This window comes from Crotalus tigris, unplaced genomic scaffold (genome assembly GCF_016545835.1).
Source record: "Crotalus tigris isolate CLP2741 ecotype Arizona unplaced genomic scaffold, ASM1654583v1 scf7180000024506.7606697, whole genome shotgun sequence".
NCBI classification, from domain to species: Eukaryota; Metazoa; Chordata; class Lepidosauria; order Squamata; family Viperidae; genus Crotalus; species Crotalus tigris.
Genome location: NW_024100678.1, coordinates 1,799,246 through 1,825,494, shown reverse-complemented (window position 1 = coordinate 1,825,494; position 26,249 = coordinate 1,799,246). Strand labels below are relative to the sequence as shown.

At 38.5% G+C, this 26,249-nt stretch overlaps 2 protein-coding genes across 3 annotated transcripts in view; one reads left to right on the top strand and one right to left on the bottom strand.

The window, feature by feature from the left end:
- RBPMS (RNA binding protein, mRNA processing factor) overlaps window positions 1–10,134 on the top strand; it is an 83,352-nt gene extending 73,218 nt beyond the window's left edge. The window contains exons 8-10 of the mRNA XM_039333537.1: window positions 1,403–1,472; window positions 6,921–7,027; window positions 7,662–10,134. Of these exons, the coding sequence (XP_039189471.1) occupies window positions 1,403–1,465 (63 nt within the window). The 3' untranslated portion in view covers window positions 1,466–1,472; window positions 6,921–7,027; window positions 7,662–10,134. The remainder of the gene's footprint in view (window positions 1–1,402; window positions 1,473–6,920; window positions 7,028–7,661) is intronic.
- A 4,173-nt stretch (window positions 10,135–14,307) lies between these two features.
- The window catches only part of GTF2E2 (general transcription factor IIE subunit 2), a 44,915-nt gene continuing 32,973 nt past the window's right edge, over window positions 14,308–26,249 (bottom strand). For both annotated transcript variants that reach the window (XM_039333741.1, XM_039333743.1), the window contains exons 7-8: window positions 17,087–17,202; window positions 14,308–14,805 (exon numbers count right to left, since the gene is read on the bottom strand). In XM_039333741.1, the coding sequence (XP_039189675.1) occupies window positions 14,689–14,805; window positions 17,087–17,202 (233 nt within the window). In that variant the 3' untranslated portion in view covers window positions 14,308–14,688. The remainder of the gene's footprint in view (window positions 14,806–17,086; window positions 17,203–26,249) is intronic.

The following is a 26,249-nucleotide window of genomic DNA, read 5'->3' as shown; positions in this document are numbered from 1 at the left end:
TTGAAGTGATTTTTGTTGTGAAGGCTGGCTTTTTACTTTTTGCCATATATACCTAGGAAATTTACATTCTGTTTTCCTTTTAGATTTTTACATACAATAAAGGGTGAGGCATCTTTTACTATAACTTAACATTCATTATGTTGTATTATTATGTAAATATGATTATGGAACCCCACCACATAATGTTTTTCTTGGGGGACTGCAGCCAAGAAGTTAAAAGACGCTCCTGGGGAGGAAAGCTATGGCAAATCTAGAAGCATACTAAAAAGCAGAGACATCACCCTGCCAACAAAAATCTGCATAATCAAGGCCATGGTTTTCCCAGGTGCAATGTATGGCTGTGAAAGTTGGACCATGAGAAAGGCTGAGCACCAAAGAATTGAGGCCTTTGAACTATGGTGCTGGAGAAGACTCCTGCGAGTCCCTTGGACTACAAGGCGATCAAACCAGTCAGTCCTAGAGGAGATCAACCCTGACTGCTCTTTAGAAGGCCAGATCCTGAAGTTGAAACTCAAGTACTTTGGCCACGTAATGAGAAGGAAGGACTCACTGGAGAAGGGCCTAATGCTGGGAAAGATGGAGGGCAAGAGAAGAAGGGGACGACAGAGAATGAGATGGCTGGAGGGAGTCACTGAAGCAGTAGGCGTGAGCTTACATGGACTCCAGAAGATGGTAGAGGACAGGAAGGCCTGGAGGAATGTTGTCCATGGGGTCGCGATGGGTCGGACATGACTTCGCAACTAACAACAACCACATAATGTCTTGATTTTTAAATCTCTAGGTGTCTCAGGCACTCCTTAGTTTTTAAATATGAAATAGTCCCTTCTGAAATATGAAAGGAGGCAGTGCATATATTGATAATGACCACTAATCTCAAGTGGGATCTGCAAATTGCAGGAATAAGTTTATGCTTACTAATCTCCTGCTCTCAATACTCAATGCTCCACTGAATTATATAGTACTTTTTGATGTGAGCAGAGTACAGTAGGGCAAAAATTTGCTCTCTGCTCAGAGTTTTTTTTTAAAAGTAAAATTCTTTAAAACAGCTAGATTCATAAGTGATCTCAGTAGGTTAATCAGGTAATGCAGATCTATTCCCTCTTTTAATGCTCCTTGCATTCTCATTCTTCTTGTTGATTCAGTTTTGTTTTTAATCTGCTTTTTCACTATGTGTAATGATTAAGTAGCTATGGTACTCCCTTCATTAGTTGCCTTGCAGCAGACCCAGGATATAAAATTTAAAGCTAATAAATGAAACAAATGAAAAATGGATCCAACTTGCTGTTTGAAACACAAGGATGAGTCCTAGCTCCAAGGAACTAGAAAGAGGGCATTGTGCAAAAAGCATTGCTCATTTTTGCCCGAGTCCCATTTCTCACTTGTGATCTTTGGTCTTTTTCAGATCCGCTGGCTCCCTCCCTCAGAGGCTACTTCTCAGGGCTGGAAGTCCCGTCAGTTCTGCTGAATCCTGTGTGAGTAGAGCACAAGCATCACTCGCCAGAGGCTCCAGCCGATCACCAGGGAAAGTGCAAGGGCTGTGGCTTCTGTTTTTTGTGGTGTGTGTAGAATGAATGTCTGAACCTGTGATTACTCTCCCCCGTGCAGCTGTTCCCTTCTCCCCTATTTCCATATATCTTCTCTCTGAAAAACTACCCTTTGACAAAGAAGGAGAACTCTCTTATGCAATTTGGAGGGGACAGATTTGTTGTTCTGTGGCATAATATTAGTAGCAGTAGTAACAGTACTACTAATATTAATATTCTGGAAGCTCAAATCAGCATACATCAGGAAACTGGGCTGGGACAGAATGTGGTTGAAAATCATGATGGTCAATTGGGGATTGGGCTCTGCATCTCTTCAGATCCAAGACCCAACACACACCTTAACAGTTGATTTAAATTAAATGAATTGGCTGAAATTAGAAATTGTAATGCCTTCGAAATGACATATGTAAGAAAAAGGCGTTTTTGTACATTCTTTCTCACGGTTAAAAAAAATATGGGGGGGGGACAGGACTAAACCTTATTTTAATATGATGTTATTAATCAGTTAAAAATGGATGTAGGAATGAGCTGAGCTTGCTAGCAGTAATAAACAAATATAAAAAATAAATTATGACATTATAAATTAAAGGCCCTAATCATGTAGGCTAGTGGGTATTTGGGGAATTTTTAAGGCCATTGCAATGAGTTAAATCTGATGTTCTTCAGATACCGCAACAAAAGACAAAGTCTGTTACTTTCTATAACTTCCCACCTTGCCTGCAGTGGGAGCTTTCCAAGCAAGGTCTTTTGTAAAGATTGCATTCCAACATGAAGACCTCATGATGTTTTCATATTGCCAGTGATTAGTTATCCCCCATTCTTTTAGGGATGTAAATAATCCCTTCCCTGTGTATATGAGACCCCTGTAATACCTGGGGTAGTGGCTCAGGAAGGAGGGAGTGCTATTTTGCCTGGTTCAGGACTGGTAGATGATCTGAAATAGCAATAGCATTTAGACTTATATACCGCTTCACAGTGCTTTATAGCCCTCGCTAAGCGGTTTACAGAGTCAGCCTATTGCCCCCAACAATCTGGGCCCTCATTTTACTGACCTTGGAAGGATGGAAGGCTGAATCAACCTTGAGTCAGTGAGAATCGAACTGCTAGCAGTAGGCAGAATTAGCCTGCAATACTGCATTCTAATCACTGCACCACCGTGGCTCTTAGGTGAATGTCAGAATAGACAAGTGATATAACTACAATGTTGAGGGTTCATGTCCAAACTACAGATTCCATCTCCCCTCTAGATAAAACGAACCCAAGCCAGCCTCTCTGACTTTTGCAGCTTTTTGTTTCTGAACCAAAGAGAATTGATTCACCAGTTACCTTTGTCTATTTTTAAATTATTTTTAGCCAAATAAAACAAATCTGTTTTTTTTTTAAAAACCACCAGCAACAAAAGCTAAACTTCACTGGCTGCACTTCAGGGTTGGAAAGCTGTAAATCAAGGGTACATACAAGGTTACGGAAGGACAGAAGCCACGGGGTGAAAAGAAAAAAGAAGAAGAAAAATGCAAGCTGAATTTAGTTCTGTAAACAAAATGGGACAACTTGAGAATGCAAAGCAGTGTGGCTGGCCCTGATGGGCCGAAAGGAGGAGGAAAATTTTCTCCTGAGGAACTGCTGGTCTGAGTCAGGCAGTGGTCAAAACTCAAAAGTCCCCCCCCCTCCTTTGGAGCTGTATTTTTCAGACTTCCTACATAGCATATATTTCTGTATACTATGTCTCCTTCTCACCCCTGAAGCCCTGTGGATTTGGGAACTTATGCGTATTCTCAATTTCAGCCTTGGGAGCTGTAACTATTAGGCTTCATTATCTCATGGTGTAGTTTGGCAGCACTCCAAAATGGATCTGTTGCTTTTCTTGCATCTTTTGGTGGCAGAAGACATGTGACCGAATACAAGCTCTTTGTTCAGGAAAAGGTGCCACGAGTGATGTCAGATACACAGTTGTGACAGTTGCAGAGAATGGTTTTGGACTTGAAAGAGGGAGGTGTCAGCATGCTCAGAGGAACACACCAGATTTACAGGGACGGCAACATAACTAGGTTGAAAGAAAAACCCTAATGAGCAAAACAGCTCTTAACATCATCAGTAAGATAGGATGCTGATCGTCTGCAGGAAAAACAGTCGTCTGCTGGGTGTGAGAATGTAATGCAGTGTATTGTGAAAAAAGTCTTGGCAGCTTGGTGGAACCTTAAAAGAAGAACAGTGTTGTGACGGAGATCACATGCTGTGCTGTCAAAATATGGTTGGTTGATTGTGGCTTAGTGTGTTATATAAATCCAGCTACTGTGGTTTATGACTTAATATACTTTTAAACCCTAATTACTGAGCCATGACTTAGCATGACATATCAACCCAGTCTTTGTTGCAGATCCCACTTAGTATTACCCATTAAGAACACTTTCAGATTCTATGGGACAATCTCAAAACCACAATATCAGAGCATTTCTGATGCAGTTTCTGCTTAGTCAGAAGCCAAAAAAAACAAAAAAACAAACCCTGGTTGAGCAAACTTCAGCAATGGTAATGGTTCAGTAGAGCCAACCAGGAAAAATATAGTAGTACAATGCTAAAAAAAAAATTTTGTTGCTGATGCAAAAGTGCGCTTTCATTTCCTGTTCCTTTACATCTAAGAATATGGCTGGTATCGGATTATGTGACAAAGTAACTGTGTGGCAGGGGATCTGGGAGTTGAAGGCCAACATACCTGATGGTCATGCAGTTGGAGATGTTTTGAAGAAGCTCTGATGTTCAGTGGCAGTCTGTTGAACATCATAGAGTACAGCTGAGTTCTGAGAGACTGTCTCTTCATGCTGTGCATATGAGCACGCAACAGGAGACCAGTCTTCATTGGAAATTCACTACTCAACCTTTTAGTTTGCCAAGGCTTTTTATTATTATTTTGGTCATGTATGAAATTGTTAAGCACCTCAGAACAAGTTGATCTTCATATGTCTAAATTTTAATCATGATTAGTCCAGTATTGTATTACATTGGGAGAAGAGATGCTATTGACCTATTTTTGTGCTTCATTTTAAATCCAGCAATTTCTATCCCAAAGTGAGTTTTGAAATTGCTAAGATTCGGAAGAGAGTAAATCAAAGTGAATACACAAAGGATTGATGAAGATAACTTTCTAATTCCAGTAAACTTTTCTCCCTCCACCAATCTATTCAGCTTAGTCTTGTCACATTTGAAAATCGCATCACAGCTTCATTAGACAGAATATAATGATTTACACTGGCGTTCTCTTTGCAAACTCAATGTATTTTTCCTAATATAGCAACTTTCTTTTCCCAAGCCTAAATAATTTAATCATCGGTGACTAAATGAGAATTGGCCGGTGTTTTTAAGCACAGATACAATGAGTGCAGCAGTAAGTTATTTTCATACTAGCATATTTGTGTATGAGAGAGAGAGATTTAAAAATAAGATTGGAGGACTTACAGATTTTTCTCTCCAAAACATTATGCAAGCATAACCATATTTGGGAACAATTCTCTAAGTTATTGCAACAGCAAAACCGCGAAACATCTGTATGTAAAGTTCATCTTCCATAACGCATATGAATCTTGAGGCATCAAAAAAGTAACTAGACTCTTTTTTTAAAAAATCAAGACCATAGAATGGTTATTTCATACACTAAAAACACACCTGCTGGCAAAGCAGCCTAGCAATTGGAAAATGGCTACATGGGTTGATCCTACTTCGGGCCAGTATTTTACAACAGCCTGTTCCTATTTGGACAATGAGCCAATACTTCCAAGTTCACCGTTCTTGCTGGCTTAGATCATTTTGAGGAAGAGATCCTTGGACTTCACCCATCCAACTTTTGCCAATAGGAAAGCTGCCTTTTACTGATTTCAGTGCCCATCTTTGGGCAAGTAATTATTCCTTATCCTAGCCTATCTCTCTAGGCTGGTTATGAGGATAACAGAGATTTCTTTTTTTTGATCCTATTCCACATTTGGACAAAAACATGGGCGGCTACATTGTTGACTAATCATTATAAAATCTAGCTAAATGTCAGCATTTCCATTGATTACAGTTTTCAATTTACAAATAGATATCATATAATTATAATTGCTTAGTAGATTCTCCAAATTGTTTCAATCATTGGAAATCACATCATCCATAAATAGGAATGAATTTTTTTAGATAAGTTAACTCACATTTTTGTGATTCAGTGTGATATTTAGCAAGTTATCATTTCCTAGTCTTGAGGGGGGAATAGATGTACTTATCCTCAAGATCTTCCTTTATTGCTCTAATAGCCAAGTAAAATGGCCTATCTCCTATGAGTTGAAGAGGTTTCTGCAGTTCAAATGTTGGGAAATAACAGGATTATAGCCTTCATGTCTTTGGAAAAGCAGTTAAGATGCTACTTGTCTGCAGAGCCTTCAGAGGTTAATGGTGGAGTATAAAAACTCTTTGGGAAACCATATGATAAAATACTGAGTTATGAATGCTCAGTTATTGGAGATGTATTGACGCATTTGCTGTTTATATTTTGCTATATTCATCTGGTACCATGTTGGATTCTATAAACTGCTTGGAAATACGTGATTGAAGCAGTATAGAAATCCTAGTAACAAGTAAAATATAAATAATATAAATAAACAAGCAAAAAAGTGACTGAAGTGTCTAATCATGAACTGTATCTGTGCCTTGGAATCAATGTTGACTTGGCAAGGTTTTTCAAAAGTGATTTGCCCTTGTCCATTTCCTAGGACTGAGAGAGAGGAACTGCCCCAGTTGACTTATGCCTAAGACACTAGAACTCAGGTCTCCCGGTTTCTAGCCTGATGCCTTAATCACTACAGTGAATTAAGGCATGTATTGGTAACACTAAAATAAAATATATAGTCAGGAAAAGAAAGCCAAAAATAGTATTTCTGCACATTAGATAAGAACATGAACCCAATATATAAAGTTTGATGAATAACTAAGTTCTATTATAGCTATTTGTGTCATAATTGTGTATTATATTTCAGTTGGCTACAGATTAATAAATAACATTGTGTGAGTTCATGGGTATATAAATCAGTCTACTTCTATTTTTATCTATTATCCAAACCCTGTATGTAAGCAGGGAAAATTGTTTTCACGATGCTATATAAAAGTTACAATGATCGGGCTCTTCCCTAAGCTGAAACGTATTTGACTTTTAAGAGATTGTGTAAGACAAGAGATTTTTATTAAGTGGCGTGAGGCAATTTGTTCTCGTTTGGCTTCCATTTTCAGAAATAAGATTGGGAGATAATCATTTAGGAGAGAGGAGAAATGTATTGCATATATTAATCAGTGATACTTTATAAATTCAGCATATAATAAATGGAGTTTCTGATGACACATTTATCTCTGCCTTAGGTATCAGGTGTGTGATGGCGGCTACACTCTGTCTTGTGGGTATTAATGCATTCTTCCAAAGTCGCTACTGGGGTCTTACCTTCATCTTCCAAATTGCAGTGTGGTCGGTAAGTCAACATCTACTGCAGTCATAAAAATACACTTTATTTTGAGTGAACCAAAAATCTTTTAATACCTCTTCAGCATTGGAAACAGAGACCAAGCTTCTACCATAAATACAGTATGTAGCTTTAGATCATTTTGTTTTCATAAATAAGTGGACAAGTATTTTTTACTCAATTGTTTAATTAGGTTCTCTTTATCTAGTTTTTGGGCTCGTGTTTTAGATGATATTTATGCAGAAATATTAAAAATTCAAAAGGGTTCACAAAACTTTCAAGCACCATTGTATTCTACCAGGAATAGTAAGGATCAATAAGGGTTTGGGGGTTTTTTTTGCTATTGTGCCTTACACGTTAAAGCTTTACATATTTTAGTCCTAGACTGTGACTTAATTTACTGCATTTTCACGGCAAGTACTCCAGCAGTTTAACATGGAAGTATAGACCACCTCCTTATCTCCATCCAATATTAGCCTTCATTATCTCTTTCCCATTTTAGCATCCACTATATTTTGTCATTCTCTGGATTTTCCACTAACAATGGCCTCCAGGTTTGGGAAGGCTGTTCTTGGCTTTCTGGCCATTTGGAACTTTTGATTGTATTGTTGTTTCCTCATAAGCATGTCTTTTCTTTTTACAGGCTTAAAAAAAAACAAAACCCTCACACGAGCGTGGATTCCTTCAAGACTTTGCCACAGCCTCTATCACACATCTTCTTAAAAATAAAATAGAAAGTATTGAATAATAATGGTAATGATAAAAACGCCAAATCCAGTCTAAAAACATCTGGTTGACTATGCGATGAACCATAATAATAATAATATGTTCTTCTACATTGTATAAAAGCTTAAGAGTTTCAATTCTATAAGCATGAATGAATTTCTGGTTTGAAAAAATTATTTTCAAGCAGAGCAGCAAATAAGTATTTTTTTATACCAAGCATTTTAAGTAAGAAGACTTTACTTTCGGCGGAAGAACTGATTACTGTATATGTTTGACTTTTAAATATGTGTAATCTCCTTTTCCTACCCTTTTAAGATGCATGTTCAAGGCATGTTTTTAAATCTGGTTCAGATTTTTTAAAAAGTGTATTGTTTGAAATGCACAGACATTTTGGTTATCAGGTTTTGGTGCCTGAGATGGTGTGTTTTAACTATATGAAGTGTATTCTTGTAGTACTTATTTTTATGTTTTGCCTAATTGTGCCAAATTATATTGAGCAAGACAATCAGCAATATAATAGCTTTTTCATGATTGTAACAGTTGGTGCGCTGTACATTAGCGGTGCCTGATCGCTAGTTCCTGCTGTATTTTTTCCCCCTCTATATTTGGATACGCAATTGCGTGGGAATAAGTAGTACACAGTAGAAAGTAGAAAGGATATTATGAATGAAAATGTGCAGTCATAATTATGAACATTTCTGCAACTGTGTCTATCATAGTATACCACTTCTCTTCAGATAAATATATCTCATGCAACTGTGTGTATTATTTGGAAAAAGGAAAAAAAAGCCTGGTATTTGTGAGAACCCATCCTGGATGGCAAAGCTGCCCAGGAAGTTATGTATTCTAAATCAAGTTTCTAACACATACCATCTACTTTTATAAGAACGTATACACCGTGTGTGTATGTATGTGTATCTTTGGAAGGTAGGTTAGTTTTGTGTTTTTTTGTTCTAGATGTAAAGCAAATTGTTGTTAAACATATTCTTGGGGAAGGTAAGAGGTGATTGGAGCACTGATCCAGAAAACTGAACTTCAGTTGTTGATCCCAGCACCTCATGCCTATAAAAAATGCCAAAGTTGTTTTTTTTTTCTGAATCTGGTTCTAATGAAATGGCCACCTTTGGGGCATTTGGCTTGCCAGCTATTCTTGTTTTTTCCCAGGTAATCTCAGTAGCTGGCATATGTAGTCAGCCCCAAATCTATGCACTGGTTCCAGATAGTGGTTTTTGAGGTGGCAGCAGTAGCAGCCCCAGGTAAAGAATTGCCTTCAGGGCCTGAACTTCCTGCTGCCCATTTTTAAATAACTTTTCAGCTTCACCTACTGTAAATCTGGGCTCTTGGGAAAAAAAGAGAAGAAAAGATAAAGCTGCCTCTCTAGGAACAAAGCAATACTGGGAATGGTTTCAGGCACAACCTGCCAAGGAAAAGCTGCTTCAAACTTTCCACTTTCTTGAAGTTTATCTTTAGGAGCCAGATAATGGCTATAGACATATGACATTACCCAGTCTGGTTGGACTTTAGTGCTGCAATGGGACTCTAGAACCGCTTTTTTTTTTTTTAAAGGTTGCTTTCTTTCTATTGAAGAGAAAAAAAAACTCTCCCATAGATCAGCTTTAGCTCAGGTGTGACTCACAAATTCAGCTGTAGCCAAAGGCTGCACCTCTTAGAAGCTAATGACCTGAATTATTAAAGTTTTTCTAATCTGCTTCCTGTTTCCACTTTACGTGGATATGTGGTCTGTTGAATTGAATAGGGCTTGCTTCTGGGTGCATAAGAGTGCACCCTGCAGTTCTTTGGGCAGCTAGGAATGCAGTTACCTAGGGCATAGTATAGCCCATAGTATAGCTCTGCTAGCCCAGAGATTTTACAATAGTGATTCTGCTGGCTTGCTCAGTAGAGAAGCCCATAGGGTTAAGTAGGATCAAATTTTCATGAAGCAGCCTCTCTGCCAGGATTATTATCGCTTATCCTGAAATAAGATAAATTATTTTGTAAGAAATATAAATTATACATCAAAAATGTAATTGCAAGGGGGTTGCTTGGCATGTCCTCCTCTCAATGTGATGCAGCTGCTACTCCTGAGAGTTGTACTCTGAACACATCAGAAGAGTCCCAGGTTGGAACTGAAAAATGCCCATTATTAAGCAAACAATATGGATAAATTGAACAAATTTAAAATGTAACTGTAGGTGGTTAAACAACCCTAAAAATATTTGTGCTGGATTGTTTCACAAAACATTTGACTTTTTCTCTACGGCCTTTTACTGGCAGTGACTGAATTATACAATGCTTCCAATTTGTCTGATTTTTTTAAAAGAAAAAAAATTGTTCAAAGATACTTTTCTATTATAATTTTCTAAAAATAAAAGTAATGAATAAAATAAAAACCATGTCTCTTTATTTACTTGTACCCATTTGAGGAAATTAGAATCGGTGACAATCAGTGTTAATACTTAGTTTTAATACTTCACCCCAACCCAGTTTTCATTTATACTTCCCTCTTCGATAGTAAATTGGAAAAATAGCAGCTACAAGTCAGTATTGGCTCAGGTACCTCCTAAAGATTACCACAGATTCTGAGACTCATTACGGGGTGTAGTCTGCACAAATTACACAGCTCAGCCTTTCAGAACCTGTCCTTAACCTTCTCCCAAATCCTGCAATTGACTCCTACAGAATAAAATCACAAGAAAACCATCAGGAAAAAGAAGAAAAAAACCCAACCATCTCTGTTAGGAGATTGAGAGAAGTTTAAATAGGAGAGGCTAAGAAGAACCACTCCAGAGTCTCAATTTCAGTGTAAAAGAGGCCTATACTAAATACCCCCATCCTATTAACCATGACAGAAAATATGGTAGAAGCCCTGCCCCAAATCAATTGGAGAGGATTTGAAGAAACTTCTTGAATGAGAAGCTAAATGTCTTCAAGGAAAAACAAAGTCCAGTTGCTTTTTGAAAAAACACCTTTGGGACAACCATGACTTGGATGACTGAGAATCTCCACAGACATACAAATAGAGAGAATCCAAATTATTAGTTCCCAAGCTAACCACTTATAATTAGTCACTGATCTCCTGCACTCAACAAGGTAAGAGCAAGAGTCACAAGCTTACGCAGATCTTATATAAAATGTTAAAGACAGCATGGGTATGCATATACACTAAAGAAGACCCACAATACAGAAATAATTGTTTTACAACTGATAATAAATGAGAATAACTACACATGAGTATCCTTCATGGATTGAAATCATTAACATTCTTAGAAAGAGCATCGTAGCTTTGATATTGAACAGAGCTAGACTCTGTTCTTCCAACAAACTGCATTTATTGTGGAAGAGGGAAGAGATGAGGCATGGCATAGATCCAGGACTATGACAATTTGCCACAGCCAGCTCATCATGGCCAACTAGCCACAGCCAACTTGCCAAGGTCAACTCACCATGGCCAAGTCGCTGCAGGACAACTTGCCACGGGACAAGAGTTACACTGATATCAAAGAAATGATGGAATAGAATCATTAAAGAAGGGATGCAAAAATGGACAAAATGACATGTGAATGACAAAATTTAAAATATTTATTTGAAATAGTTAAATTGATTTGTTAAATTGCCCCGTAGTAAGTTGTCCCACAGCAAGTTGGCCATGACAAATTGTCTTGCGATGAGTTGGCTGCAGCAAGTTGGCCACGGCGAGTTGGCTGCAGTGAGTTGGCCATGGTGAGTTGTCCCATTCCACGTGGATCCTCGAATCCTGCCTTTTAAGACAAGGACTCTATTATCAATTAATCACTACCAGGCACAGATTGGCACAGAAATGAAATCCCATGCTTAAGGATGCTACATGAAAGATAAAAAGGGCACCTACAGATAGAAAAACATGTACACAGGGAGCTCTCAACTGAACAATCTTTTGTTTAGTGACTGTTCAAAGTTACAATGGCACTGAAGAGTGATTTTTCAGTTTTTCACACATGCAGCACATTAGCAGCATTCCCATGGTCACATGATCAAAATTTTGATGATTGGCAACTGGTTCATATTTGACAGTTGCAGTGTTCTGGGATCATGTGGACACTTTCCCGACCTTCTGAGAAAAGAAATCAATAAGGAAACCAGTTTCACTTAACAAATACTTAACACCTGCCTGATTCACTTAACAACTTAACAACACTTAACTATGGCAAGAAAGGTCGTAACATGGGGCAAAACCACTTAACTGTCTCACTTAGCAACAGAAATTTTGAGTTCAGTTGTTATAAGTGGAGGATTATTTGTATATGTATAGTATATCAGTAAGCATAAATACAATGGATTCATCCTATTCAAATCTCCATGCAGATTATTTGCTTCTTTCTTGTTTGCAAACACTCGTGTAACATTTGGTAGCTTGTAAGGCTCACAGACCATTTTCACTTTGGTACACTTTATAGAAGTTTGGCTAGGTGAAGAAACTGAGATTCAATTGCTGGAATAACTCTTATTTATGTTCCCCATATTTAAAGGAAAATGATTGAAGTAGTAATAATTAACAAAAGGCGTTTTTGATTTCTGAATTCTGAAAACAAGATATAATCCTCTTCTACCTGGCTCTGTAATAGGAAAAGGAATTCTAAAGTACCTGATGGTGAAAATACATTTACTTTAACCAAGCATAGGATATGCCTCTGCTGTCTCTGAGCAGTAGGATAATAAAAGATTCATGCCAACACATTTGCAACTACCTGACTCAGTCTCAAGATAACAATGTCACCACTATGACTTTGTGATTATTGTTATCTTCAAATCTTTTTCCATCATCAGTTCTGAAAGCCTGGCACCCTCTCGTGTCCTACCACCGAGTTCCTTGTGCTACAGAAAGTGACAGGAAGAACCAAATGGACATTCTTTACCTATTTTCTCCAAATTCACTTACTTTTCTCTATTCTCTAGATCAGTGTTTCTCAACCTTGACAATTTTAAGGCATGTGGACTTCAACTCCCAGAATTCCACAGCCAGCAATGCTGGCTGTGGAATTCTGGGAGTTGAAGTTCACATGCCTTAAAATTGTCAAGGTTGAGAAACACTGCTCTAGATAGAAGCTTGGAAGGACTGTGATGAATTATATATCAAATGCATTACAAACAGCTTCATTATCAGTGCTCTCTAGCAAACATACAAAATCCTGCTACAGTAATTTTTCCTTTTCATGTCTTACTTCATAAAATTAAAAATATTAGCAGAAGAAATGAAATTACCCTTACTAATTTGCTCAGTAACATCCAACAGATCTATATTTTTATCACCAAATTAATCTAATTAAAAAATTATGCTCTCGGTTTTTAAAGCCAGGCTTTTCAGTGAGGCTGTCTATGCTCAAGCATCATTGTTTCCTTGCTTAGTTTCATCTTTAAAGCCAAAAGAAAATGCATAGTTGAGTGCATAAACATAAATTTCCTCTCCACAGTTGATAAGTTCATGGGTTTACTGCCTGATTAATAACATCATTATCAATTACTCAAACTATTTCTAGAGCAGCAATTTTTTGTTTCATTATCTTTCATTTCTCTAGAACAGGGTGTAAATACACAATTTATTCAGATTAAATCAATTACCCATATTAAATCAACTATACATTCCAATCTCTGGGAAAAATATACTCTTACCTTCGCTTCCCCCAACTCATGCCCTTTTCTTTCCTTCATCACAGCCAGCAGTTATATAATGGAAGGTCACACTATCACTATATATAAAGAAGCAGGCTTGTCTTATTTTTTTTTTAATTCTAAAGTAATTCAAAACAATGCAAATACACTTGTGTGCAAAATTTAGGCACCCTTGGTCAAATTGTACATTTCAATAAATCCTTAAGTGAATAGAAAATGGCAAAATTTCTACATGATACAAAACTACACGCAACAGTGTTCTACAAATTTCAATCCATACTTAACAATTTACGTGCAGTTATTTACAGATTCAAGGTAAGAAGATACATAGGGGCAGAGGTTTGGATACTCTTTCAGGCAGTATATTTTGTAATATCTCCTTTGGCAGACATTTTCGGTAGCCAGCTGAGTCGTTCTAGCTTTACTTTTAGGATTTATTCTCACTCTTCATTCTCACAGAGCTCTTCCAACTCAGAAATATTCTGAGACTTCTTGGCATGCATTGTACTTTGGGATCTCCTCACAGATCTTCAATAATATCTAGGACCTGGGAAGACCATTCCAAATCCTATGTTTTCTTGTAACAGTTTAATGATTTATTTGGAGGTATATTTCAGTTCAAGGATTCCTGACATAAATGGAATGTTAACACAAATTGCACAATTTAGAAGATACTGCATGGGCACCATGAAACAACCAGAAATAACCAACTGAAATAGTCTTGAAAATTAAAATTGAATCTTCAGGATAATGCATGAAATGTCACTTTGTGGAAAAAAAATAAATATAAAAAAAGAGTTTACATTTCTAAATAAAGGTTTCATCTTAAATTATTACCTAAAATACTGTCTGTCTATATCTAAATGGCATGCCGCCTTTTTTCAGTCAAAAAACAAGGAAAACATGTGAAAACAATCAACTTTTTTGAATGATTTTATTATAAACATGTTTTCTTGACATCAAAAATCTGAGATTTATCTAGGTTAACCCAGCTGAATAAAACTCCCATAGAATGCCAAAGAATTCTTCAAAGAAATTTTAACTGATGAACATGAACCTTAGCATTACATGCTAAATATAATTCAATATCAGAAGTCTACTGATAATAATGGCTCTGATCCAAGTTTATATTAACCAGTAAAGTAAATGTTACGACAAATAGTTTATTCTTGATCCCAAAAGTTGTTACTTTTCATCCGCTACAGAAGTGGAAGAGGAAAGAACCACATCAGATATACAAAGGACATCTGCGTCCTAAGCATCCACATCAACATAACAGTTCAGTTCAGAAGACCAATTTATTTGGCAGGAGCTACATCGGAATAATCCTTCAATACACCGGCCAAATGATCATTGTGAGTTTTGAACCTCCGTTTCTTCTGAGAAGCTGGCTTCCTCCTCTTCTGAATAGGAATCTAAAAGAAGAAATAAGTCACATTCACGAGAGCCGTGTTCCCCTAAGTATTTTCACAGGCAGGGATCCCATAGTACAGGCTTCTCAATTGTAGCCCCCCCATGTGGAATATCTTGCTCTCCAATATTTCCGTGTTGAGCTGCCATAGAGAGGTGAAAACTGGCTCAGGGAAAGAACACTGGAAAGGAATCTTAAGTTTGGAGTCTGCCTCTTTGGAATGTTTCAATTATGGTTAATACTTTTTTTTTGTTCATTCTGTTCAAATCGAATCACAATTTGATTACGGCCAGACACCAGCAAGAAAAAATAAACACAGCTTAAATTTCAAGAGACATGATCTGTTGCATTCTTTAAGCTAGATAATGGAACTGGTACATTGTAAGTCATCTGAAAATTCCTGTTGGTTAATAGAAAGGCTGCATAATAACCATCTGACCTTCCGGGTATTATTACTAAAAAAGGAGAGATTAAATTGTGACCTAAAGCCAAATAAAATCTAAACGTAAAAGCATGTGTAAAGTTTTGGTTCCTGCTGTATCACAGCTGCTCTACTTAGAGTAGACAGCATAGAAATATCAGAAATAAACAATGAAACTTATTTGAGGCTTTAGAGGCTTTTTAAATAGGTAGAACATAAATTATACCGGTAAGCCATCTACTAATACACAGATGTTTGATCCAGAAATAATTGGAAGTTACCCAATATCCATTTTGCAGATCCAAACTGTTTTTGAAGCAGTGCGGCGAAGTGAGGGCATGAATTAAAAAATGCTCTAGGGAGGTCCTGAGCAATCCCACCCTGTCCCAAGACTGAAATTTTCCATAAAGGGATTAAGGGACAAAATGAGTATCTTAAATTAGAAAGTTTAAGACATCTACTTTCTTTTCGTCCAATCCCCAAAATAGTCAAAAGATTTTGATATAAAAATGAAGCAAATAAGTAAGCTATCAGAACTGCAATGCTTTTGTTAAACAAATCCAAGTCTACACAAAGCTACATACACTAACCTCCCATTGGAGCTCAGCTTTCTAAGATGTATGCAAGCCCTACAGTTGTAAGGAGCAAAGTGTTTAAACTGAGAGCACACATCCTAGTCATGGATTCTTGCAAAAAACTGATGGGTAGTACTGAGCAAAGGCACAAAAAACAGAGGAAGAGTGAACAGCATTTCCCTGACCACTCTTTCTAAGTCATAATTTATAACTCTTGTATTGCCAAGCACTCAGCTCGCTTTCTAAGCATATTTTTTTTCGAAAGGGAGAAGCTAATTCTTTGTCTTTATTGTGAAATAGGGATGAGTTAGAGCTCTATAGGACTTACAAGTGCATCCCATTCCAATCTCAAAAGGTTAGTATATTTTCATTCTTGAAGACTGAAGGCCAGACTAGATATTATCTGAACATTACAGATATTATCTGAACATCCTGCAAATGTACCCATTTTTCCCATATTAGAATTATTTTAAAAATGGCTTTATGATCCAAGTTTGTTCTTGTACCTCTTGTGCAGCCAAGCTGCCTGTGGTTTCAAATATACACAGCGGCTAGATTATACAGTTTATTAAGCACTTGCTAAAGAAATTACATGGTAGTATTTGAAGTGATTTCTAATTCTGTTCCTTATGAATTTTAGGGACTTTTCTTCATGCTGGACAGTGGGAGAAAGGCAGATCTATGTGCAAAACCATATTTCAGGACATTTTTGAATTTCTGTGCATTTTAACATTCCCTCCTCTCTTGAGGGCAGTACACATATGGGTCAATGTTGTTTGATCTTAGGAAACTATCCAGCCCAAAACAAGCAGCCAAGTCATTTCTCTGCAGCGGCAATGGATTGCTATCTAAAGGACTGAAATGGGTACAAGTGAAGCCTCTAAACTAAAACAAGACCCAAATGAGAGAACTGCCTCATTTAATGTTAGGAAAATGGATTCTATCTATTGCCTTGTAATTTCATTGTCTTAAGCCAGTGGTTCTCAACCTGTGGGTTGGGACCCCATTTGGGGTCGAACGACCATTTCATGGTGGTCGCCAAACAAGGCTGTCCGCCATTTTTTCCCCCTTTTCTTTGGCCACGCCCCTGGCACCCGGTGATGTATAAGTGGTTGGGGGTCACCACAACATGGGGAACTGTATTATGGGGTCACGGCATTAGAAAGGTTGAGAACCACTGTCTTAAGCAATCTATTCATTTTTCCCTCTTGTCTGCTTAAAATCTCCATTTCATGTAAATTAATTATATTAATTCTGATGAAAGAAAAGGCTTATAGAAAGTTGCTTACTATTTTCTTTGGGCCTACATCTTGCATGGAAGAAATGCCCTGGCGTTTCAGATATTCTTCTATCTTCTCTTCATCCATAGAATCCACAGGAACGCTTCTCCAAAGTTTTTGAAATTCTAAAATCCCGAAACAAATACTAATTAGTTTCCTTACTCCTTTCATAATTATACTGCTCAACGGATGTCCCATATTGACGGCAATGCTATAGAAAATAGTAACAAGCATAACCTTTATTATGAATTGTGCAGAATAAGAAAGAGGCTAAGGTATTATAAACACGGAGATATTAGTATTCAAGAATTCTAGGATAGAAGAACTACAATTATATAATTACAAAATGATTTAATTTTTAAATATATGCAGTCCCAGATTACTATTAAGTATTTGTGCCATAGTGAATAAAAAAGGGCAAAGTAAACACGTTCAATTCCCACTCTCAAGAGTTCCATCTTGAGGACTGCCTCTGCTCCCACACTTGCGTCTGTATGTTTGTGGAGGCCTTGTTAAAGTGGTCATGTTTATTACCTAATGAAGAAGGGTTTGATTCAGTGAATTTACTTTAAAGCTAAAGAGAATTGGAGCCTAAATGCAGTCCTGGTTCACCCTCACCTGAATGGATGTAGGACTAGCAAATACAAAAGGCCATTGAAAGTTACAGCAAACCTGCAGAATGTTGTTATTGCTCAATTTCATATTTAAAGCAAAATGTATCTGGCTGATTGAGAAGGTAGATATTTTTTCCCCATAACCTATTTCTGAGAATTAAGTCAAATGCAGAAAAAAAAAACCAAAATTTTCCCTGGAGACAGGAAATGCCCTTCATTGCTAGGTATTGCTCACAATACTGACTGGGCAAGTTTGCTGGACTTTGGGGGTTGTTATTTTCAAAGATCGGAACTATAACAGATTTATACCAATTAGTTGATATTTGAAATGTGCAATGCATAGATGTGAATAAGTTTAGCCAAAACTAGAGCCCCATCGATCAATAGATTCATTTTTCTCTCCATGCACATGTATACATAATCTAAACTAGACTGTGTTGTTTCTCTGGGTCATATAATATATGTTAAGTATATGCATAATTCTGCATTTATTTATTTTTGTCATATTTATGTAGTGTATATTGGAGGTGCTGACCCTTTGAGAGCTGTATGCAACAAAATTTCATTTTAATGTAGGCCAATTAGTGTACATTCAAAATGACAATAAAGTTGTTATTCTATTCTATTCTATTCTATTCTATTCTATTCTATTCTATTCTATTCTATTCTATTCTATTCTATTCTATTCTATTCTATTCTACTCTACTCTACTCTACTCTACTCTGATGCTGTAGGCCAATTAGTGTACATTCAAAATGACAATAAAGTTGTTATTCTATTCTATTCTATTCTACTCTACTCTACTCTGATGCTGAAATTTCAGAGCAGCTTTACTTTTTTGGGGGGGGCTGAGAAGATTGGTGATCTCAGATAGTCGCTAAAGTCCAGCCTTCTATGTTTTTTAGATAGCTGTCCAAAGCTGACCTGCAACTGGTGTAGTCTTATGGGAGATATGCCTTCACGCTGGAAGAGGTTTTTTTTTTTGTTTTTTTTTGGTCTTTTGTTATTTTCTCTTAAGGACCATGCAGTAGTCCTTGGATTACAATGGCAATTGGGACTGAAATTTTCATCAGTAAGCAATGTGGATGTAAAATGCAGCACTAAGTGACCACATCCCTTAGCAATGGCAATCCTGGCAGTCCTGGTTACTGTTGTTAAGGGAGGACCACACGTGATTGTGAATTGGGAAGAGGCAGGAGTCCGACATAAGCAGGATGGTGATGCTATGGACCGGTGCCAAAGCTGGCATTACAGAGCATAGGCAGGCAGGTACTATGTGCAGGCTCTATGGGGTGAGGGTGGATGCTACAGGCAAGCACAATGGAGTGTGGGCAGAATGATGGACACAGCAAAAAAGCAGGAGCAGGAATGAAACTTCCTCCTAGCTTTCCCATTGACTTTGACTTGTGGGAAGCTGAGAGGGAAAACAGAAGATGGCAATTACATGCCCGTTGAAATGCTGCAATGGTTAGGGTCAATTGCTGAGTGCCTAAATTGTGATCACATTTCGTGCCATTATAACTTTGAACTGTCACTGAACAAGTGGTTGCAATTCATCCAAGGATAATCTGAACCATGAGAGTGGCTATAGTCTGTGGACTGGTAAAGCCTACAGTGCATTCTTGCTCGAAGGAGAACTTAGCTTATTGAGTGTCTATTTTGTTTTTTTTTAAGCCAACCCGAATGGATCAAATTCATTGCCTAATGAATTCATTGACACTTGGGCAAATGGAGTCTCTCAACCTAATCACACTATTCAAGTCGATGAAGGATATACCGGTAGTTCTCAACTTAGGACCACAATTAAGTTCCACAATCTGGATCGTGTGGCAACCGTGTGACTGCCTTGGTCAATAATTGCAATACCGGCTCTCCCCATTGCAGCTGAGACGTGTACCTGTTCTTACAATACTTCTGAGGTAAAAGGCCCATATACGGGTGGGTCTAGCCAGCTGAGGCCTCCCACCCTGCAATGGGGAAAACGTGAGGAACTCCCATGGTAGTAAGGTCAGGCGCACTGCCAAGCGCCCACATTTTTGTCACATGACTGCAGAGCGCTGCAATATTGAGAACTTTGAGAGTGTGTCACTTCATTTAGCACCATTATAATTTGAAAAGGTCACTGAACAAATGGCTATAAGTCAAGGACTACCTGTAAAAGCATCTGCTGTTTCTCGGTTGATATGCATTCTATGATTAATATACTGGTTTTGATTTATTTATTTTGGTGGATTGTATTTTCATCAAATCATTCTTTTATAAGGCCCTAATAATAACTTTACATGAGTTTAGGAATTTATTTCACAAAACTTTGGGGTTTTTTTTTTAACCTCTTACTATAAATGCATCCTTTGATATGTTTGTGAATATTAGTTCAGTGTATTTGAATGATTAATATTAAACAGCCATTGCACTTGACAGTTTTAATATGCTAGGCAACTACTGCCATTAATATCTCATCCAACTGTTTCTCCTTAACATCAAAAGAAAATATAACATCATTATCTTTGATGCTTCCTGATCCCCAATGGCACCATTATGCAGCAAAGCCAGAGAACCCTGAATATAATGACCTCACCAAACTGGAAAAAAATGGGCCGTCGGCAGCCACATGCTCTTTATATCATTTGTTTTGGATTCAAAGTATAAAAGATTCATTGTACTATATTCAAGTTTTTAAAATTGCATTATAATACAAAGTGACTTTTAAATAACTCCCAAATTCCTCAAGCCAAATACTTTGCCTCTTGATCACAGAAAATAAAAAGGACACGAGCAGCAAAACTCCGATAAACTGCAGGCAACCTGCCTCCATATATCTTTTCAAGTGCTTTCCTGGAATGCCTTTATCAAGGCTGCAGCTGGTACAATTTCATTTCCCTTCATTCCATACTGATTAAGCCAGACAGACTCAATGGGCCTTGTTCACAAGCCATAAATAAAATGTAAAGTATACATTCAGGAAGTCCTTTCAAGTATTTCTACCTATGCAAAGATTTGTTTTGGTATACTGAATAAATAATTTGGGCAGCCTGGTGCTAACCAAAGCAATAATCCATAACATTCTTTCTTTTATATTGGTTTTACAGAGCTCTGCTCAAGACACTTGTGCCAGCTCTTGAATATTTCTTCTCAAGTCATGACAATTCTACTAGTTCAGACTTCAAAACTACTTAGGACCAAAAGCAATCTAGTGGAATTAATATTACACTGTCTCTTGATTTTAAAAGCAAATCCTGGTATAACCATGCATTTTATGAGTTTAGAGAACACCAATGAGTCTCCAATGTCTTCGTGCTCTGCACGCGTGGGTTCGAATCCCATCTTCGTCGTTGTGCTTGTTTTTGTGGAAAAACCTGCCTCCAGAAGCGGTGAATGCTCCAACACTGGAAGTTTTTAAGAAGAAACTGGACAGCCATTTGTCCAAAATAGTATAGGGTTTCCTGCCTGAGCAGGGGGTTGGACTAGACGACCTCCAAGGTCCCTTCCAACTTTATCATTATTATTATTATTAGAGTTGGCAAAACATAGTCTCTGTATCAAGAAAGATGAGGTACCCAAGGGAGCTGCAAGTACAAGGGCTCCAATTTTGATCCCATCGATCATCTGGCTCAAACATCCATCACGCACTACACAGAATTTGTTCTTTTTCATCCTTGCATATTTCTTGTACACAGTCTTGTATTCTTATGGTTTCAGATACACTGTGAGTACGCAAATCCACATTACAAAATAGAAATATTGCAAAAGAAGCATATTTTAAAGTAATTACAATAGCACTATATAAAAAGTATTATACTGCTTGAATAGTCTCTGTAGAAAACTTAATTACTGCATTGTCCCCTAATAACTGAGAAAAACTAAAGCTGCTGCTGCCCTTTAAGAGGATGCATTACTATGGTAGTGCTACTAAAAACACAAATAGCATAAGAGGAAGTATAATACTTGAAAACCACCTCAAACATGCAAAACAAAGGTGAATATAAGCAATTTAAACAATTAACTGTCCTATTGACTCAAAACAGTACTTTAATGGGTTGCAAACTGTGCATTTCATTGAAATGAAACATCAAACAGAGAACATACCAGAAGAATTACACGCAGGGGTGTTAAACTGCTGGCCCGTGGGCCGGACGCGTCATGTGGAAGCTGCGCCCACCCCATTGCCGGCAATGGCAAAACCGGCCCAATACATTGCGCAACATCATGTGACATTGTGAGTTTAACATGCTTGAATTACAGGGTTGGAAGGGACTCTGGAGGTTTTCTAGTCCAACCCCCTACTCGAGCAGGAAACTCTATCCATAATATCCTAACATTCAGAATATTACAATGGCTCTGATCTTACATACTATTGTAATGGAATAAGCAAGATGTAAAAGTCTCAGTAAAAAGTCGGCAGTATTTAACTTAAAAGTCAAAACATTAGCAACTTCAGGTGGCTCTCAACTTACCCAATTAAGCATTTCGATTAAGCCAAATCATACTTAATGTCTTGAAGCCAGAGGTAGCCCAATAAAATCTGGTTTGCTACCTATCCTTTCCTATATATTTTCAACTGCATCACATTTGCTCAAGCAATTTTTTTTTCTGCAAAACCTTCCCACAGTACTTGGCTGATTAACCCTAATTGCAGGTTGAGGGGGGGGGGGGAGAATCTCTGGCCCAAAAATCCCAAGTTTCTACTTCCAGAGGGAGGGTGAAAGATTCCGTGACAGTTCTTTAACTATTAAAGTAAAAACAACAAAACCCCAGAACTGGATACTTACCATGTACTTTAAACCAATTTGAAGTAGCCCAGTTATGAAATAAATGTATCTGCTACCTGGCCTGATGACTGTAACTGTTTCAAAGAGGGAGCAGAGCAGCAGACTTTCTTTTAACCGATTTAAATGTGTAACATAATAACTAATAGAGACATTCAGGATTATCAGAATCCCACTTATTTTCAGGAAAAGGAGATTGCAAAATTAAGTAAAAAAAAAAAAAAAAGAACCACTCAATGATTCTTTACAGTACCCAGTTTATAATCTCCATTTCCTTAAATTAGCTAAGAAAGGAAGAAAGATATTTTATTCAGTAACTCATTTGTCAATTGCTGGAAAAGGGATTCCCTCATATTTTCCCAAAAGGGAAAAAACAGACACTGTACAATCAAGTACGCAGTCTCCTGCTTCTGTGAATGTTCATCTCCTATTTTAACTTCCTCCTACATTTCAACATTATCTTATCAGGTTTTTGGGCAAACAAGATTAAAACATATTAATAAATAAGCTATATATGAGGTTAGTGGAAGACTCCTCCCCCCACTCCCCCAAGGCATTGCACACTGCCAAGAAAAGTAATGATAAAAAGTAAAGATACTGTGGATTGCTGAAGCTACAGCAGAATGAAGAATGTTTATACTATTTTTCTCTCCAGTGAGTCCTTATCTATTTCGAAGCATTTCTAAATACTGTGATTTAAGGTAAAGAAACAAAGAAATGATGCTCTAACCCAGTGGTTCTCAACCTTCCTAATGCCGCGACCCCCAACCATGTGGTCGTAAGTCGAAGACTACCTGTATTTCCCTGCAGGCGGGGACAGGAGGGGCGGGGTTTGCTCGCTCTCATTCTCTCACTTTTTATTTTTCTCTCTCTGCCGCGCACGCTCCACCTCCTCTCCTGCGGCTGGAGCACATGCCGCGCAGGCCGAGGGCGCACGTGGGCCATCGCCCAGCAACCACCTCGGCCCGGGATCGCCGTGCATGCAGCAGGCAGGCCCAGGCGCTCCTGGGTGGCCATGGCAAGCGGCAGTGAGGGCACAGGCCGACCACCGGCTGGACCACCAGCTGGCCCAGCCCAAGGGAGGTAAGCCACCCACCAACCCCACGTGCACCAGCTACCATCCCTGCGCCCGCTGCTGCCCCGCTAGCCTTACCTTGGCCACCACCTGTTCGCTGCAGTGTCAGGCAGGCCCAGGCACTCCTGGGCAGCCCTCCCAACCCTGGCCCTCTTTTACTTACATTTAGTAGTTGCTCAGCAGGGAAAGGTTGATCGCCTTAGCTGCAGACAACTTGCAGCAACATTTGCCGACTGGGACTTTTGGCGGGCTCAGCAGGGCAGAGACAGCCTGGACAATTCCTATTGGCTTTTGAAAGCCAATAGAATTATACTCTATTCAAGAGAGTCTATTCTATTGGCGTTCGAAAGTCAATAGAATCTATTGGCTTTCAAATGCAAATAGAATAGACTTTCTTGAATAGAGTCTATTCTATTGGCTTTCAAAAGCCAATAGAATAAGAGGGAGTAGCACAGCTCATGAAAAACGGGAAAAAAAAATGCCGGACTGCGTTGCATAAGGATTCTATGAGGAAAAACTCCAGGACATTGGCGACCCCCGTGAAATGGTCGTTTGACCCCAAAGGGGGTCACGACCCATAGGTTGAGAACCGCTGCTCTAACCCCACAGAACTATTCTTAGAATAGAAAAATGAACGGTAGTTACAATTCAATGTTTGTTTAGCTAGGGCAGTGGTGGCGAACCTATGGCACGCGTGCCACAGGCAGTACTCAGAGCCCTCTCTGTAGGCATATGTGCCGTCGCCCCAGCCCTGCCACCCCCCGCGGCTCCCTCACCAGCAGCTCTCCTGAAGGAGAGTCGCCCCTGGACACAGCCCGCACGGAGCAGCACAGCCAAGGACATAGTCGGGCAGCAGGGACAAGACTCCGCCCTCTGCCCCATAGCGTGCAGATGATGCTGCAGGGTGCGGGCGGAGGGCATAGCTGCCATGGTGCTACAGGGCTGTCTGGGCAATCTGCTGTGCTGGGCCATGGAGGTGGTGGATGGTCTTGTGGGTGGGCAGGGCTGGGAGCAGGTGGGGGTAGAGTGGGGGCACTCAGTCTCTAAAAGGTTCGCCATCACTGAACTAAGGAAAGCTATGGGATGACCTGATAATAGGGACTGCCTTAGGGGTGCTGGAACAGGTTGTGGGAAACAAGAGTGGTCTTTTGATATGCTGTGCATTTGTATTATTTAAAATGTAGAATAACTTTTGTTGTTTTGATGCAGTGCATGTTTTGCATGCGATGAACTTCATTAGCAGTATGCACCATTAATGAATATATGCATTGATATTTTGACATCTGTGAAACCAGTATTTTATTGTGCTTTTGGGAAGATATGCACTTCAGCTCTGTACTCAGCTTCTGAGCAAACTTACTTGTTTCTGAGCTTCATTTGCTAAAACAGAAAATAGATTCAAAAAACATTTTTGTACTTTGGAAATCAGATCAAGATCAAGAAAAAATAAATGCTACACAAGGTATATTTTGTTTTTTTTTTACGTTCTAGAACTGTAGTCCTTCTTTTGTGCTCAGTTTGCAATTAGAACTGGCTTGCAAAACTACTATATAAAAAGTTAGGAAAACAGTTAGTTATGAGTCGAGTTGAGAGCTCCTTTGGATGATCACCCATGTAATAAAATCCATTTATTTACTAAACCAACCAAAATTCCTCAACATTTCTTGTAGCAAATAAATTCCTCCTTTTCCTTTTTTGAACTTTGGGTTGGGGATAAAAAATAATCCATATAGAAACATTTCTGAGAAATGTTCCATCTTTCATATCAATAACATTCATATGCCAATGAAGAAAAAAGGGAAATGCTACAGCTAGAGCGAAAGGGGACGAAGAGAGTCATTTGACTGTGCCAGGAAACAAATCTAAAAATTGAAATGAAGTGAAATATAGAAGAATCATTATTAGGAGGCAAAAGAGAGAAAGATCTGCAGAAATACAAGAAACAAATATGAGAGTAATAGCATTATCCTTGTCTTTCCCAGACCCTGGAATTTACAGTTAAGTCTTATTATCACTAGTGCTCAAATCGTATCAGTTCTTACAAGGAATCATGTATTCAGCACAACTTTCTGCAGAGACAACTTATACATATACAGCAGTAAGCACGTATTTGCTTAATTTCTGCTAAGATCACCAAGGGACAGAAAAGGCATAAAGATACAGCTAATTCTTGGGTTATGATGACAATTGGGACTGGAATTTCCATTGCTAAAGTGCAACACCACGCGACCACATTGCTTAGTGATGACAATCCCAGTTGCCATCATTTAGTGAAGACTGTGTAGTTGTTAAGTGAGGACTCCATATGAATGCGATGTGGGAAGAGGCATGAATCAGGAAGCGCTCACTTATGCTACTGAAAATTTCTCCCAGGCAAGCAGGTCAGCAAGCAAAAGCTATAAGAAGGTGGACAAGTGCTATAAGTGGATGGCAAGGTGTTGTGGGCAGGTGCTACATAGATGCAGGGGCAAGTACTATGGTATATGTACAGGTGGTTAAGTGCCATAGACGGGCTTTACAGAACATGAGATCCTTATGCCACTGGGAAAAAGCAGTGGGAGCAGGAGTAAGTTGTGGGGGCAAAGTAGCAACTTCCTGCTGGCTTTCCCATTGATCTTGCTTGGTGAATTCTATGAAAGCAAAAAGAAATTCTGTTTGCCTCTAGGATGTAGGGAAATTTTTTAGCCAAGAGTCTAAATTAGATCTTTGATCTGTAT